The sequence below is a fragment of the Pollachius pollachius genome (genome assembly GCF_949987615.1).
Source record: "Pollachius pollachius genome assembly, chromosome: 3".
Lineage (NCBI taxonomy): Eukaryota > Metazoa > Chordata > Actinopteri > Gadiformes > Gadidae > Pollachius > Pollachius pollachius.
In genome coordinates this window covers 48391781-48405266 of record NC_136936.1, presented here as the reverse complement: position 1 = coordinate 48405266, position 13486 = coordinate 48391781, and the positions used below count along the sequence as shown (strand labels likewise).

General features: G+C 45.4%; 3 protein-coding genes across 3 annotated transcripts in view; 2 read left to right on the top strand and 1 right to left on the bottom strand.

The window, feature by feature from the left end:
* lrp2a (low density lipoprotein receptor-related protein 2a) overlaps positions 1 to 4008 on the top strand; it is a gene marked incomplete at both ends in the record, with an annotated part of 72209 nt that extends 68201 nt beyond the window's left edge. The window contains 8 exons of the mRNA XM_079732632.1: positions 333 to 423; positions 1330 to 1397; positions 1751 to 1868; positions 2645 to 2765; positions 2923 to 3033; positions 3348 to 3464; positions 3568 to 3639; positions 3832 to 4008. Coding sequence (XP_079588758.1) covers positions 333 to 423; positions 1330 to 1397; positions 1751 to 1868; positions 2645 to 2765; positions 2923 to 3033; positions 3348 to 3464; positions 3568 to 3639; positions 3832 to 4008 — 875 coding nt within the window. The remainder of the gene's footprint in view (positions 1 to 332; positions 424 to 1329; positions 1398 to 1750; positions 1869 to 2644; positions 2766 to 2922; positions 3034 to 3347; positions 3465 to 3567; positions 3640 to 3831) is intronic.
* Positions 4009 to 4428: 420 nt separating this feature from the next.
* Positions 4429 to 8636, bottom strand: rdh1 (retinol dehydrogenase 1). The gene is made up of 6 exons (XM_079732017.1): positions 8468 to 8636; positions 8031 to 8063; positions 7466 to 7781; positions 6238 to 6496; positions 5704 to 5867; positions 4429 to 5034 (listed from the first exon to the last, which is right to left on the bottom strand). The coding sequence occupies exons 1-6, from the start codon at positions 8468 to 8470 to the stop codon at positions 4817 to 4819; spliced, it is 993 nt and encodes a 330-aa protein (XP_079588143.1). The 5' UTR covers positions 8471 to 8636; the 3' UTR covers positions 4429 to 4816.
* A 214-nt stretch (positions 8637 to 8850) lies between these two features.
* Positions 8851 to 12852, top strand: tmem41aa (transmembrane protein 41aa). The gene is made up of 6 exons (XM_079732018.1): positions 8851 to 9000; positions 9090 to 10223; positions 10522 to 10672; positions 11014 to 11175; positions 11670 to 11808; positions 11972 to 12852. The coding sequence occupies exons 2-6, from the start codon at positions 9961 to 9963 to the stop codon at positions 12190 to 12192; spliced, it is 936 nt and encodes a 311-aa protein (XP_079588144.1). The 5' UTR covers positions 8851 to 9000; positions 9090 to 9960; the 3' UTR covers positions 12193 to 12852.
* Positions 12853 to 13486: the final 634 nt, after the last annotated feature.

Here is a 13486-nt window from a genome sequence, read left to right as displayed (position 1 = left end):
TGCCTCGGGAAATGTAAAATAGTATTTAGATTGTTTTACAACATTAATTTCCCCATTGTCTCATGTTTCTTTTATATTAAATTGGATATTATATTATACGAAACATAAAAGACACTATCCAACAAAGTGCAAACTGGACGATGACAATGCTTACAAAAGAAAAAGCACAAAAAAAGTAGATAAGAATCATAATAAAATTATAAAATAATATCAACAACATGAAAATAAACTTGACCCCAGGAAAACAGGACCCCACAAGATCAGTGTGTCTTCGTTGCGCCTGCGTGTGTGTGTGTGGTGTGTGACGGCTGTCATGGCTCCTCCCCCTGCAGCCATCCTGGATCTGATCCCCATGCCTCCGGCCTGCCGCTGCAGGAACGGGGGGACGTGCTACAGCGACAAGAGGGGGCTACCCACGTGCAAGTGAGTCTCAGCCACAGGGTTCACCTTTCACAGGGCGATCAGACCCCTGACCCCTGACCTTTGACCCCGCCTTCAAAAAAACCCCCGCAGCCTTTGTTCATTCTGGGGTTGCCGGCTCCACTGGACACGCCCCCTTCACCAGAACCTCGTCATAGGATAAACACAGCTGTCACTCATAACACTTATTATGGATCTGCTACTTTTGTGGGACGACTTCACTGCTTTCCGTCTGTTGCCCACACCGCGCGTCAAAAGAAATTGCAGATGCATAATTAGTATTATGAGGGACAGCTGTGTTAATCCTAGGAAGAACCCTTTGTGTGTTAGAATTCAATTAGTGGAGCGCAGGTGTGTCACATCAAAGCTCAATCAGCAGGTGACCCCGGACAACCAGGGTCAGCCAATCAGAGGTTATGCATGCAATAGCAGGTGTTTAACCACCAGAGGGAGTCTCATTTAAACCAACCTACAAGTTTAGTCGGGGGTCGGTTTTGCTTTATAAGTTGTATACCTGTATTACGTCTTGTAGCATGTCGTTAATTGTCAAGTTATGTTGATGCGTGGATGGTGTACTTGGATGATGGACTGCTGCATTATCTGTGCACTGACTAATCGTCGTTATTCGGTACTTATAATGTGAAAGGACCGAAACAAGAGCGACATCTAGTTTATAGTAATGAAAGATGAAAGGAAGGACGAGAACTAGTTCACCAGCATCCTTTACAGATGTACGTTCACGACGTTAATAAATGTACCCAGAGATACATGTTGCGGTTTGTTAAAGACAAACACTCCTACACGTAGCTCCATTTCTCCCTGGTCCGAGGGAGAGAGACGCGGTCATAATGTGGGACTTCTCAACCATCGGTGTAAAAGATACCGTATTGTTTTTGTTCTGTCGTCTAGATGTCCGTCTGGCTACACCGGCAATAACTGTGGCCTGGGGAAGTTCCGGGCTGCCCCAGCCGGAACAGGTACTGCTCTTTATTCTAACTCACATACATGATATGTTATAGTACAAAAGGCAGGATGTCCTGCTGGCTCTCTGGTGGGAGATGTGAATGACTGGTAGCAGTATTACTACTTAGTATTTATAGCCTATTTTATTGAACTCTTGACCTTAGCGAGACCCTCAGCCACAGGGTTTTTTTACAAGCATGCTCCACTAAGCATTTTAAAGCGGCATTTCTCTTTATTAATGATTCAGAAAGTTAATGGGTGATCCAGAGGTCATTAAATTGATTGATTGAATGATTTGGCTACTCCAGCAGGAACACAGTAATGTTGAGTCATCGTCACCACCTAACAGTGAAGCATTTCCTCCCAGCTACGGCCGTGCTGCTGACTGTTGTCATCATCGTGGCGACCGGTGGCTTGGTCACTGGACTCTTCCTCAACTACAAGCGAACCGGCTCCCTCATGCCCCCCATGCCCAAGTTACCAAGGTAAGCCACTTCCTGTTCACTTCCTTGTCATCTCAAACTCACTTCCTTTTCAAAACAACTCAATACAAATAAAGTAATTTCATTGTATTGTTTATGAAACTCTGCCTGCCCTAGTTCTTATTAGTCATCAACCTTACACAACAGTAAGACGCTTTTAAGTAAGGAATTAGGAATTTCTGCCTCATACAAGCATATCATCCTAGCCTGGCTGACGCCTGACCTCATTTCAATCTACATTGAGATGAGGTCTGGGAACCACACATTCATTTTCTCGTATTTAAGGCGTGGTTTACGATTGCCCGGAGCCGTTTATTGGGCACTACGAATGTCTATCATATGAATCTGTACGTAGCTAATAGCCAATCAAAGCCTGTTGGTAGCAAGGCAAAGACATCCTTCTTGGTAATGAAAGAGTTTAACACCGAAAGTTGCTATTTTTTCAAAATAAACTTGCGTTCTAAACTACTTAGAACACTATCTAAGGCTGCATCGAAAGGTAACGCGTCTGCTGCCATTTTGGATCCGTAAACTACAAGCTTCGGTGTGTTGCATAGACGGCGTCATCGTCTTGCCGTCCCTCCCCGTTCTGTGATTGGTTCCCTATCTCAGGCGAAAATCGGATCCATGGAATCCATGCTGCCTTGTGCACGAAATGAAATCGCGCGCAAGGCAGCATGGGTATACCCAGGCTAATATCATCCTCTGCCTCATCATGCTCTTCCTCCTCCCAATCATCCACCTAACCATCCTCCTCCTCCCCGGCTGCGTTGTAACAGCCTGAGCAGCCTGGTGAAGTCCGGCGACACGGGCAACGGCGTGACGTTCCGGTCAGGCGACAACGTGGACCTGGGACCCTCCAACCTGGGAGTGTCCTTCATCGACACCGCCATGCAGATGGTGACACACACACACACACACACACACACACACACACACACACACACACACACACACACACACACACACACACACACACACACACACACACCCCTCTGTGATTGGCTGAACCCCCCGGCTGACCCCCCATTCCTCGTTGTATGTGATCCCTACGCAGGATGAGAACTTCGCCATGGAGGCGGGGAGGAAGCCAATCACGTTCGAGAACCCCCTGTACGCCACCACCGCTGGACTGTCCGGGGATCCCGCCGTCATTCACGCCACACAGGTACGTGTCACATGGGTACCCCTCACACAGGTGCGTCTCACACAGGTAAGCCTCCAAGCCACTGCTGAGGCCCAACCAGGGGTACCTGAACCCTAGTGTTGGATATGTACCCTAAAAAGAAAGATGACCATTTCAATGCGAACCTCAGGTTTAGAACCCAGAACCTTTTTGACGCTGACATCGAGGTTTGAAACCAGAACCTTTTGGATACCAACGTCAGGGTTTGAACCCGGAACGTCTTGGTGCGAGGGTCCAGCATCTCGACCGCTAGACCAATGTCATTGTGGTTCACGGTGCGTTCTTTGGTTTCCCAGGTGACCGTCAACATAAGCGGAGAGCAGCTGGCAAACAACTTTGCGAACCCCGCCTTCAACATAGACCAGGGGGCAGCGGTGGTGAAGACCACCCCTGTAAGCGACCCATCAGCCCAGGTTAGACTCTCCATCCCCATCTACAAGCACCTTGGTTATTAATGAGACAACCATTAGGCTGAGCTCAGGGTCCTCATCGGGGATTCTTGTTGTTTTTCCCCAGGAGTCCAAGTGGAGCTTCTTCAAAAGAAAGCTGAAGCCAAGCACGACTTTTGAAAATCCAGGCTATTCCGAGGTAAAGAGAAAGCATATACATCCTTTGGAGAAAACGATAAAATAAAAGTATTTTGTGCACCTTTTGACACGATCACAAATCAATATATTTATACGAGTATCACAGCAATACACTTTCAATTTGATGCAAAATATTTACCAATACTTAAAATCTCCATAGTGATATGTAAATTAACGTTCTGATGTTGTTCAGATGAAGGATGATAAAGGGCCTTCAGACAGCGGTGTGGGCGAAGGCAGTGCATCAGAGCCGTCCCCGTTCGCTCCTCCTATCAAGCCCCAGAAGAAGGATCGTTCCACGGCCTTCTCCCCAACAGAAGACACTTTCAAAGACACGGCAACCCTCGTCAAAGAGGACAGCGACGCCTAGACCCCGTCGAGATTACAAACACACACTTTGCACAGAATTTATTTTTTTATGCAGCCTGTGTACAAACCTCCGATATGTAGAGATTAAGAGACGTAAGATGGATTGTTTCGGATATATATACAATCTACGATATATAGATTGTTTAAGAGATCTATACACACACGCGATCTATAGCATACATCAAAAGGAGTCGTTTTTTTTGACAATGCCTTCCGAAAGTCTCTCACGCCAATTGTTTGAGTGATTACATTTTTTAATTTTGATGTACTATATGTATATCTTTGCACTGACGCTGCTTATAGAAATGTTTTTGAATATGTTGTATATTTGTAAATTTGAAAAAGTAAGATTCTGTCAATATCTGGCATTTTGAAATAGATGATCTTCTGAATAAAGCTACACCAGCAAAATGAAACAAGATTGTGTTGTATAGTTTAATCATGATAGCTTATTAGAATTGCATTGCATTATTATATATTCTTAATTGAACAAAAAGTATCATTAATCTTTCATGTTTAATATACCTCATTTTAGTTAATAGACAATACGAAATATGACAAAACGCAAAAAGTTGTCCATTTCGAGCGACCTACCACCTATAGTGCTTCATAACAGAGTATGGTAGGCCTACTTTGCGGAAACTTGAGCATGATCAAACTCATTTCTTCTTTGCCGACTTTGTGATATTTCAGCCGGGGTGGTTGTTTTTGAGTAATAAATCATGAAACAATGGCTAACTCCTAGACAATGTTTATCAGTGCTTTGATTGCATTATTCAGAAACCTTCCGCGCAGGAAGGGGTACCCACTCAGGCAGCACTCGGGGTGGGGAACAGCAGGACGAGGAAGAAGTCTGCCACGATGGTCGGACAGTAGGACAGCGGGAGCCAGAAGAGCCGGGCGTCCCAGCCCGCGGCGTAGCGGGTCCGGGGGTATCGGGCCGTCAGGGCGTGCTCCATGCAGCTGGTCACCTTGGTGAGGTCTGGGCTGCACATCAGCCACAGGTTGAACTTCTGGTACTTCAGATCTGAAGCACATCGGGGGGGAAAGGGGCCAGCCGTTTAGCGGACGCACGCCTCCAAAGGGTTTTACAAGCGAGTTGGTGAACCGTCACAAATTCTAAGTGCTGCACAAGCAAGTGTAAGAAAAAACATAAATGTGTTTGAGCCGATGAAGGACTTCTCCCCCTTGGGCCCGACATGCAGGTCGGGTTGAAGGAGATTGGTCTTTATCGAACGACCCCAAGAAGGCCGATAAGGAACACTCCCGGGACAGGGGAACGCTCCCGGGACAGGGGAACGCTCCGGGGACAGGGGAACGCTCCGGGGACAGGGGAACGCTCCCGGGACTGGAGAACGCTCCCGGGACAGGGGAACACGGTCCCGGGACATGGGATACCTGTCTGCAGACTACTGACCCGGCCCGGGGCTCCCCCCAAATAAAAATAAATCAGGATGACTCTTAAGATAAAACAAGTGTGTTTGTACCAACAAAAACATTGGTATGAATTCTGATTCAGTACATGTTGGGTTACTGTGTACTTGGTACTGTGCTCCAGGAATCAGAACTGAGTCTTTTCTAGTGCCGGTACTTTTTCTTTGCTTTTAAAAAAAAAAATCATAACAGCAGAGAGGAAAAAAACGAATGAAGTCTCTGAAGTATTGTAACCTTTGGAGTAAAAACAACGCATCCTTACATTGTTCAACGTATTTGGGCCCGTAGGAGTCCCGGACGTCCTGGGGAAGGCGGTCCCACAGAGCTCGGAGGCTCTCCTCCATGAGGTCGTGGCGGGTGACGGCGGTCTGGAAGAAGCCCGGCTCCAGGATCGACACTTTGACGCCAAAGTAAGACATCTCCAGTCTGGGAGGAGCAGAATAAGAAGTGTGCAATATTTTAGAATGTGCCCAAAAAAAAAAGACAAATTTTAGTGAGCTGCTTGTTGCGGTATCTGCAATTTTAAGTCACATTAAGTCACAACAGTATTAATTTGATTATAAACACGATCGAACGAAACACATTTAGTAACATGACCAAAACACCACCATGATGCAAGGTGGTGTAAATGCTAAAATATTAAACCCAGGTCTCTATGCTGTACTACATGGAGACTAAGAAGTAAAGTTCAAAGCCAGTTTTTTTTAATTAACTAAACAATTAACTTGAATGAATGAATAATGTGCCCGATCAGAAACCCCCCCCCCCCAAAAAAAAGATCCTTCTTGACCCATACCTGAGGACGTCGGAGAAGGACTCCACTCCGTACTTGGAGATAGAGTAGCCCCCTCCCAGGATGGCCACTCGACCCAGGACGCTGGCCACGTTCACCACCCGGCCGCGGGCCTTCTTCAGCAGGGGCAGGAGCGCCAACGTCACGCCGATCACGGCCGTCAGGTTGACGTCCATCACCTTAGTGAAGTCCTCCAGCTGTAGCCAGTCTGTTGGCCCGATGGGCAGCGACCGTCCCGCGTTGTTCACCAGCCCCCACAGACCTAGCGGGGAGGCGAGCCCCCACCGTTGTCAGGGTTCAAACGGTGATATAGTCCCATCGAGTGGACAACATCACAGGCGCCTATTGGCTCTCTGTTTCTTCATTGTAGTTGTGATGTAAATTGTACAATATCCTACCTTAGTGGGGTAGAAACACATCGGCAATTTTCAAATCTATAGGCCTAATATTAGCACTGTTATCCTTCCAATCGTTGTTTTATCTTAAAAGATTGGACGGTTTCCCTACAGTGAAGTCTTGTTCAGGAGTAGGCCGACTAGAGGATGAAAGCTTCACATTTAAGGCGCACTGAAGAAGGTTTATACGCTATCCGTCTGTGGGAAATGAGATTCTCCCACCAGCCTTGTAAAAGTAGAAGAAAGCTATAAAACTGTTACTAGATGGTTGTGCTTGGGCTCGAGGCTGTTGTAAAGTCCCCTAAACACACACACACACACACACACACACACACACACACACCTGTGTCCGCCTAACAATATTTTGTTTGTTTTAATGCGCCAATCAGGCCTGCCTCTGTTGCTTGGCAACCTTTTTTATTCAATCTAGTAGCCGACTGTATTTGTCCTAACGGTTCTATAAAAGCAATAAACTGCTTCAGGCCTTGGTTGACAGTGGTTGTAGAGCAACTAGAGGGCTTTTATAAAGTAAACCAGCATGTTATGTGATAGGAGGAGGCAATCGGGGCACCCACTGGTAAGCATGTCCCTCCCAGTGCTCAACTCTGACTGGCATGGGCACAGATTCTGGTACTGTTGCCAGATTGGGCCAGATTTCCCACCCAATCTGGCAACACTGCCAGTGTGCCAGGGAGGGGTAGAGCCAGGGGGAGACATGCTTAGTACTGGGTGCCCCGACTACCTCCTCCCATCACTCATCACGCTGGTTCACTTTATAAAAGTCTGGCCCAATCTGGCAACACAGACTGGTGCCAACCGGCGTCCCCTCTCCTCACCTCGTTCACCGACCTCGGCGCGCACAAACTCCCCGGCGCGGCGGACACTCTCGGCGTTGGTGACGTCGAGCAGCAACGTCTTGAGTCTGCGGGAGGCCCCGGAGGAGAGCTGCGCGGCGCCCTGCTCCGTCAGACACGCGGCTATCACGTTGAAGCCCTTCCGGTCCAAACTTTTGGCCAGCAGGTTCCCGAAGCCGCTGTCGCAGCCGGTGATGAGCACATGCTTGGTGTGGAAGCTGTCGATCTTGAAGGAGTCTCGGATGTACCAGCCGATGAAAACGATAGAAATTACAGCGCATATTAAGGCCAAATATCCCTATAGGACAGAAAGATATAGCTATTTAGTGTTTGTTGCTCATTAAAAAAAAAAAAAAATAGCCATGAAAGTTGTGATTGTTTTTTTTTAACACAGCTGTAAGATGGCGACATCTACTGGCTATTTACGGTATAAACCAATGTCGAGCTATTTCTATAAACCTGCTTTATAATGATAATAGCAGACAGTAGAGACCGATGTAGCCTCAACACTGAAATATGTCAAGAGATTCAAATTTGGATGGCTTACCTCACAACAAGGCATGAATACATTGGAAGCATCCTGTGGAGAAAAAACTTAATACATTACAATGAACAAGGCCTTTGATACTCGGAACTGCAGAGTATTCAATTTGGTTCAACGCATTCAGAAAGTAAATCTTAATCATTTTCCTTTTAATCAACTTATCAATTTGTGTCAAACATTAAGCCAATCTTATGTACACTTAAAACCTTTAAATCAAAATGGTATAATATAAATAAACTTAAAAAACGATTATCTGCAAAAATAGTTTCAATTTGTGAAAAGTTTAATGATAAAACTCTTTACAATAGTAACTAGTTGTACATTAATTACATTATATTGCATTCATGTACACGCAGAAACAGAGATCAGAGATTTTTAGATGGCATTTTGTTTCACCAATAGCAAGCAAAAATCAAAACACTGTTTGTATTGATACATACCATAGCTGGGCTCGATGGTAGTGTCCCGTAAGAGAAGGAAAATCATATATGTATGCTTACTTATACAAACTTTTTGTGAGAGTCAAATAAATGTGACTTCACTCAGCTCTTGTCGACTCTACAGTAAGCCATCAAACATTTGTGAAATACTTCCAAGATTGCGCAGTAGGAAGGACGTGCGTTTGGCACGTCCAATCAAAGACATTCACTGGATTTTACAATGGCTGCAAGCAATGAAGGCAGGACTCACACTTCAGACAGGTATGACAGGCTTTTTTACTCTGTCGCTTCTTTTGACGTGGGGGCGGGGTTAGCGGAGTGGGCGTGGTAGTTATTGCCTGGCGAAGTAAGGGGATATGCGTCTTGCCTGTGAGGTTCAGTACGAGCCATTAACTGAATTATTTTTAACTTAATTAACTGAAAATACGATACTAGAACACCCACTCCGCTAGTCCTGCCCGATTTACAAAATTGCCACAAAGTGAGAGGAAAAAATGTATTTTTAACACAAAAGTTTTGCAATTGCAAATTAAGTAAGTGCAGCTATTTCAAGTTCATTATTTGTATTTTAAATATTTACCTTACCTTATCAATGCTTTCTTGCCTTGTTTTGATTCCATAGACGTCAACTTCACGTAAAATCCATTGACACGTAAGTGACTGAAATAGACTGACTTGAATTATATTTCAAGAACATGTTGGTTGTACTGAATAAAATGGTTTGAAAAGTTTAATACAACAATGCCAAAACCCGCAAGAGAAGTCATTGTTGAAGAGCATGAACAGGTTCTTTGTGATATCTGGTATTCAATATATTTGTAGAAGGTAGGCCTATGCCTAAAGTCCCCGTACAGGAGAATTAATTTCAAGTTTAAAATCGTTACGTTATGTATCACACTGCAGGTTTGCTTTTACGTTGTTTGTAAAAAGCGGAGGGAAAGTTATTATGATGGAGATAATGAAAAGCAAGAATGCACGTACTAAGGTATTGAACCTATTTACGGTTCAATGTTAATCAAACATTAAATATAAAATTACATGTTTTATTGAGTAATAGTTCTGATTGTTTTGTTACCTTAGAAGATCTGCACTGTTGCAGACAGTATGCACACAATTAGGACATACCGGTACTTCAGGTGATTCCACTTATTAGCACGCACGCATCTTCTGCTGCGCATGCGCAGAGGATTATGGGGCAGAACAGCCTAAAGAACCTGCTGGCTTGCATACTGCAAAATGTAACCGAATATAGTACATCCTGGTGTTTTTTTTAAGCATACTGCCTTTCCATACTATGTGTTATTGGGACATACTTAAAAAAAATCGGTCATGATTAATAGTATGGGTATTGAAACGCAGGTTATGTTTCAACCGTGGACCTATAAAGGTTTCAACACATTGAGAAATTTCAACCTCTAACGAAACCCCGTTGTGCCCTTACGTCACTTCCGTGCAACCGCTTGGTACGACCACCATTCCCATCCCCCCTTCGCATGATACAACAACACTTCGTTCCGCCGTCTAGCATTTCGACTACCCCGCAGTATCTCTCTTTGTTGTGCGCGAAAGAACCAACTATGCGGTCCATAGTTGGATTGGTCTTCGTCATTGGTGCAGCTACGTTATATCTGTATTTGTTATCCACGTATCTTCCCGTCGGGCCCCGACGTGTAACTTCTTCCGATGCCCGAGGGGAGAGTGTGAAGACAACAGGAGACCCTGAGCTGTCATCTGTCAGCGAAGAGGAGCACAGCAGGTAGAAGAAGCATCCTCATGCTCACTATTCCGCAGATGCAAGTGGGCATGACAAGTTATTTGTGTGCCATTCGTAGACTATTGCCAGATTCTTAATCTGCAATCATAAAATGTGTAATATTGGCCTGCCACAAGGCATATTACAAGCCATCAGCCATGTAAATAAACGGTGGATCTAATATCCTATAACTGTGAGTCGTTCATAGACATATAACCAGGCTACATTAATGTAGAATAGACTGAAAATAAACATATGCAGTGATAACACGTCGAGTACAAAGGTCTGCCTGTCTTGACAGGTTGAAGTTCCCTTCAGACTTGAAGGAACTGAGGGAGATGGCTGAGCTTCTTCAGTACTACAAGAAGGAGCATACGGGGTACCTTGTCCTTCTGTTTTCCAGTGCCTACCTGTACAAGCAGTCCTTTGCCATCCCAGGATCATCGTTCCTGGTGAGGAGGCCGTTGTGGCCTTGTGTTTTATAACTCAGAAGTGTTGTGGACGCTGTACAGACAAGACCACATCAACGTCCTATAATGTCGTTTAATTTGTTTCATTCTGCTATTGCATCAAGCAAGGCATTGGATATTTACGTCATGACAAAGGGTTTAAAATAAGTGTAACTATTGTGTGTATGCGTTATGGAATTGCCAATTTTCAAAAAATGTGCGTGTCTATTTTATCGTACCTCTGCTTGACTTATTAACTGATCTCATAGATCCATTAAATGAGGACAATCGGATGGATGCGCGCTGACGCGCACGCTCACACCTTCTCTTGTGTCGCCGTGCAGAACATTCTCGCGGGGGCTATATTTGGACCGTATCAGGGTCTGCTGCTGGCCTGTGTCCTGACCACTGTGGGCTCCACCATGTGCTATCTGCTCTCCCAAGCCTTCGGGAAGCAGCACATCACCAGCCTGTTCCCTGACAAGGTGTCCCTGCTCCAGAAGAAGGTAGGTCGAGGGTCCTCTGCCGCAAATGGAAAATGAGAGCATTTATGTAGCAGCCTTTCTAACCAGTGGCCACTCAAAGCGCTTTACAGTATAACCTTGCATTCACCCATTCATGCACACATTCACACACATTCCCACCCCGACGGCGGTCTCAGCCATGCAGGGCGACAGCCAGCTCGTCGGGAGCAGTTTAGGTGTGGTGTCTTGCACAGGGAAACCTCGACAGCTAGGGGCCGAGGATTGGACTAGCAATCTTCTGGTCACCAGCCAACCCTCTCTACCTCCTGAGCCTTATGCCACCATCTACTGTCTAAAATGCGAACTAGCCCATTGTCTAGAGACATGATTACATTGTACACCTCTATCTGATCCCTCTCTTACCTCCGTCCTCTAGTGCCCTGTTGCGAGTTTATTGGGCAACCGACAAATTTGTTGTGACTTGCTCCCTGTAAAACAGGTTTATGGTTCGTAATCGTATTTTTGAAATTCCCCAGGTGGAGGAGAACAAGGACTGCCTGTTCTTCTTCCTGCTCTTCCTGAGGTTCTTCCCCATGACGCCCAACTGGTTCCTAAACATGTGCGCCCCCATCGCCAACATCCCCGTGGTCTACTTCTTCTGCTCCGTCTTCATTGGTGAGATCCCTGCTACTAGTCACTTCACCGTCGCTCTCACAGAACAGCCCGGTCCCTCCACATGAGGCCCCGGCCCCTTGTATTCCACGTCTAGCGTGTTTGTTGTGGTCCGACTCTAAACACCGTCCCCGCGGCGTTACCATGTTTCCCTCGGCGTCCGCAGGCCTCCTGCCGTACAACTTCATCTGCGTGCAGACGGGCGCCATGCTGTCCGAGGTGTCCTCCCTGGACGACCTCTTCTCCTGGCAGCGTCTGCTCCAGCTGCTGGCCATCGCCTGCATGGCCCTGCTCCCCGGAGCCCTGATACGCCGCTACAGCCAGAGCCGGCTCAAAGCAGAGCCCGCTGGGCCCCAAGACCTCCCGGCCAATAAGAAGGCCCAGTGAGGCCGGAAGGGGGCGGGAATAAGAACTGTCGTTACCTCATCGGAATGAGGGAGCGTTAATCGAGGTGAGTCTACTGCCTGGTGGAACACCGTGGTGGAGGGGCTTGGGCTTATGGGAGGGTCCGGAACATTTGGGTTTTAGGAAGAGATTTAATGTATTTTTTGAATTTTTGAAAGTCTGATTAAATCCCAGGGACTTTTGTCATATTCTGGTGAGTGGTAATTGTGTCTGTATGGAATATTCTCTGGTGAATCAAGAAATGTTTTTGTCTATTTGAAGGTGTGATTAGGTTCATGTATGAGTGTAAGGTTAAATGTGAATGCAAAGAGGAAGCTGCTACAGCAAAGCTGTAATAAACTGCCAATTATTTGTCGTGCCAAGCTGTATAATCCTACAGGCTAACATTTCAAGTGCCTGTACAAATTGAACAAATGTTTAAATCACTACCTCAGGTATGGGTACATCGATGAATTTATGTATTGTACATAGTGTTGATGATGATTATGTTTAAGTTGGTTTTAATTCGTTTGTGTCAAGGATTTCAAGAGCTTTACAGTTTTGCATATCAGGTAACACTCTACACACTAATCCACAAACTGATTTACAGATTTTCTGAGTATTTCTGTTCAACTTGTTTGTTTTGTAATAAATTATTCAAACTGCCAACCTTATGAAAAAATACTATTAGTCAAAATTTGTTAGCGTTGCTCCATGATTCGCGTATCTAAAGTTAGACTGCAATACATAAATATCTTCACTGCGGCCAATACTTGAAAGAAAAAAGTTCAGACGGCATTGATTTAGAGAGAAATAATCCCATGGTTGATTGAGTTGTGGTTGAAGGGGAAAAAATGTTTAGACACAATGATTTGATGAAGCAACGTCTGCGGTGCAGAAGTAGTGAGTAGGCTATATCCAATGTGGATGCTGTCACACTGAGCAGGCAACAACCTGTCTGAAGATGGTGAGTCATGTGTGGCGTCTTCTACTCCCCGGCAGTTTTTCTGGTTTGAAAAAGACTTCCAAAAAATGTCAAACGCAATCAAGAGGAGTCAGGTTTTTTTTTTTTGCTTTGTCTTTTTTTAAATACTCTTTATTGCTCAGATGCAGGTTGGTCAGCGATACAGTGCACTCAACTCAAAAACAGCATGACAGTGAGCAGAAATACACGCGACCATAGAGCTGGATGACATGGAGCTTTAAGGTTCTGCCCAGCACAAAAATCACCAATCACGTCAAGGTGTTTCTAGACCTGTTGACTTATGGGAAATGCAGGACCGGAGGGTGTTTCCTT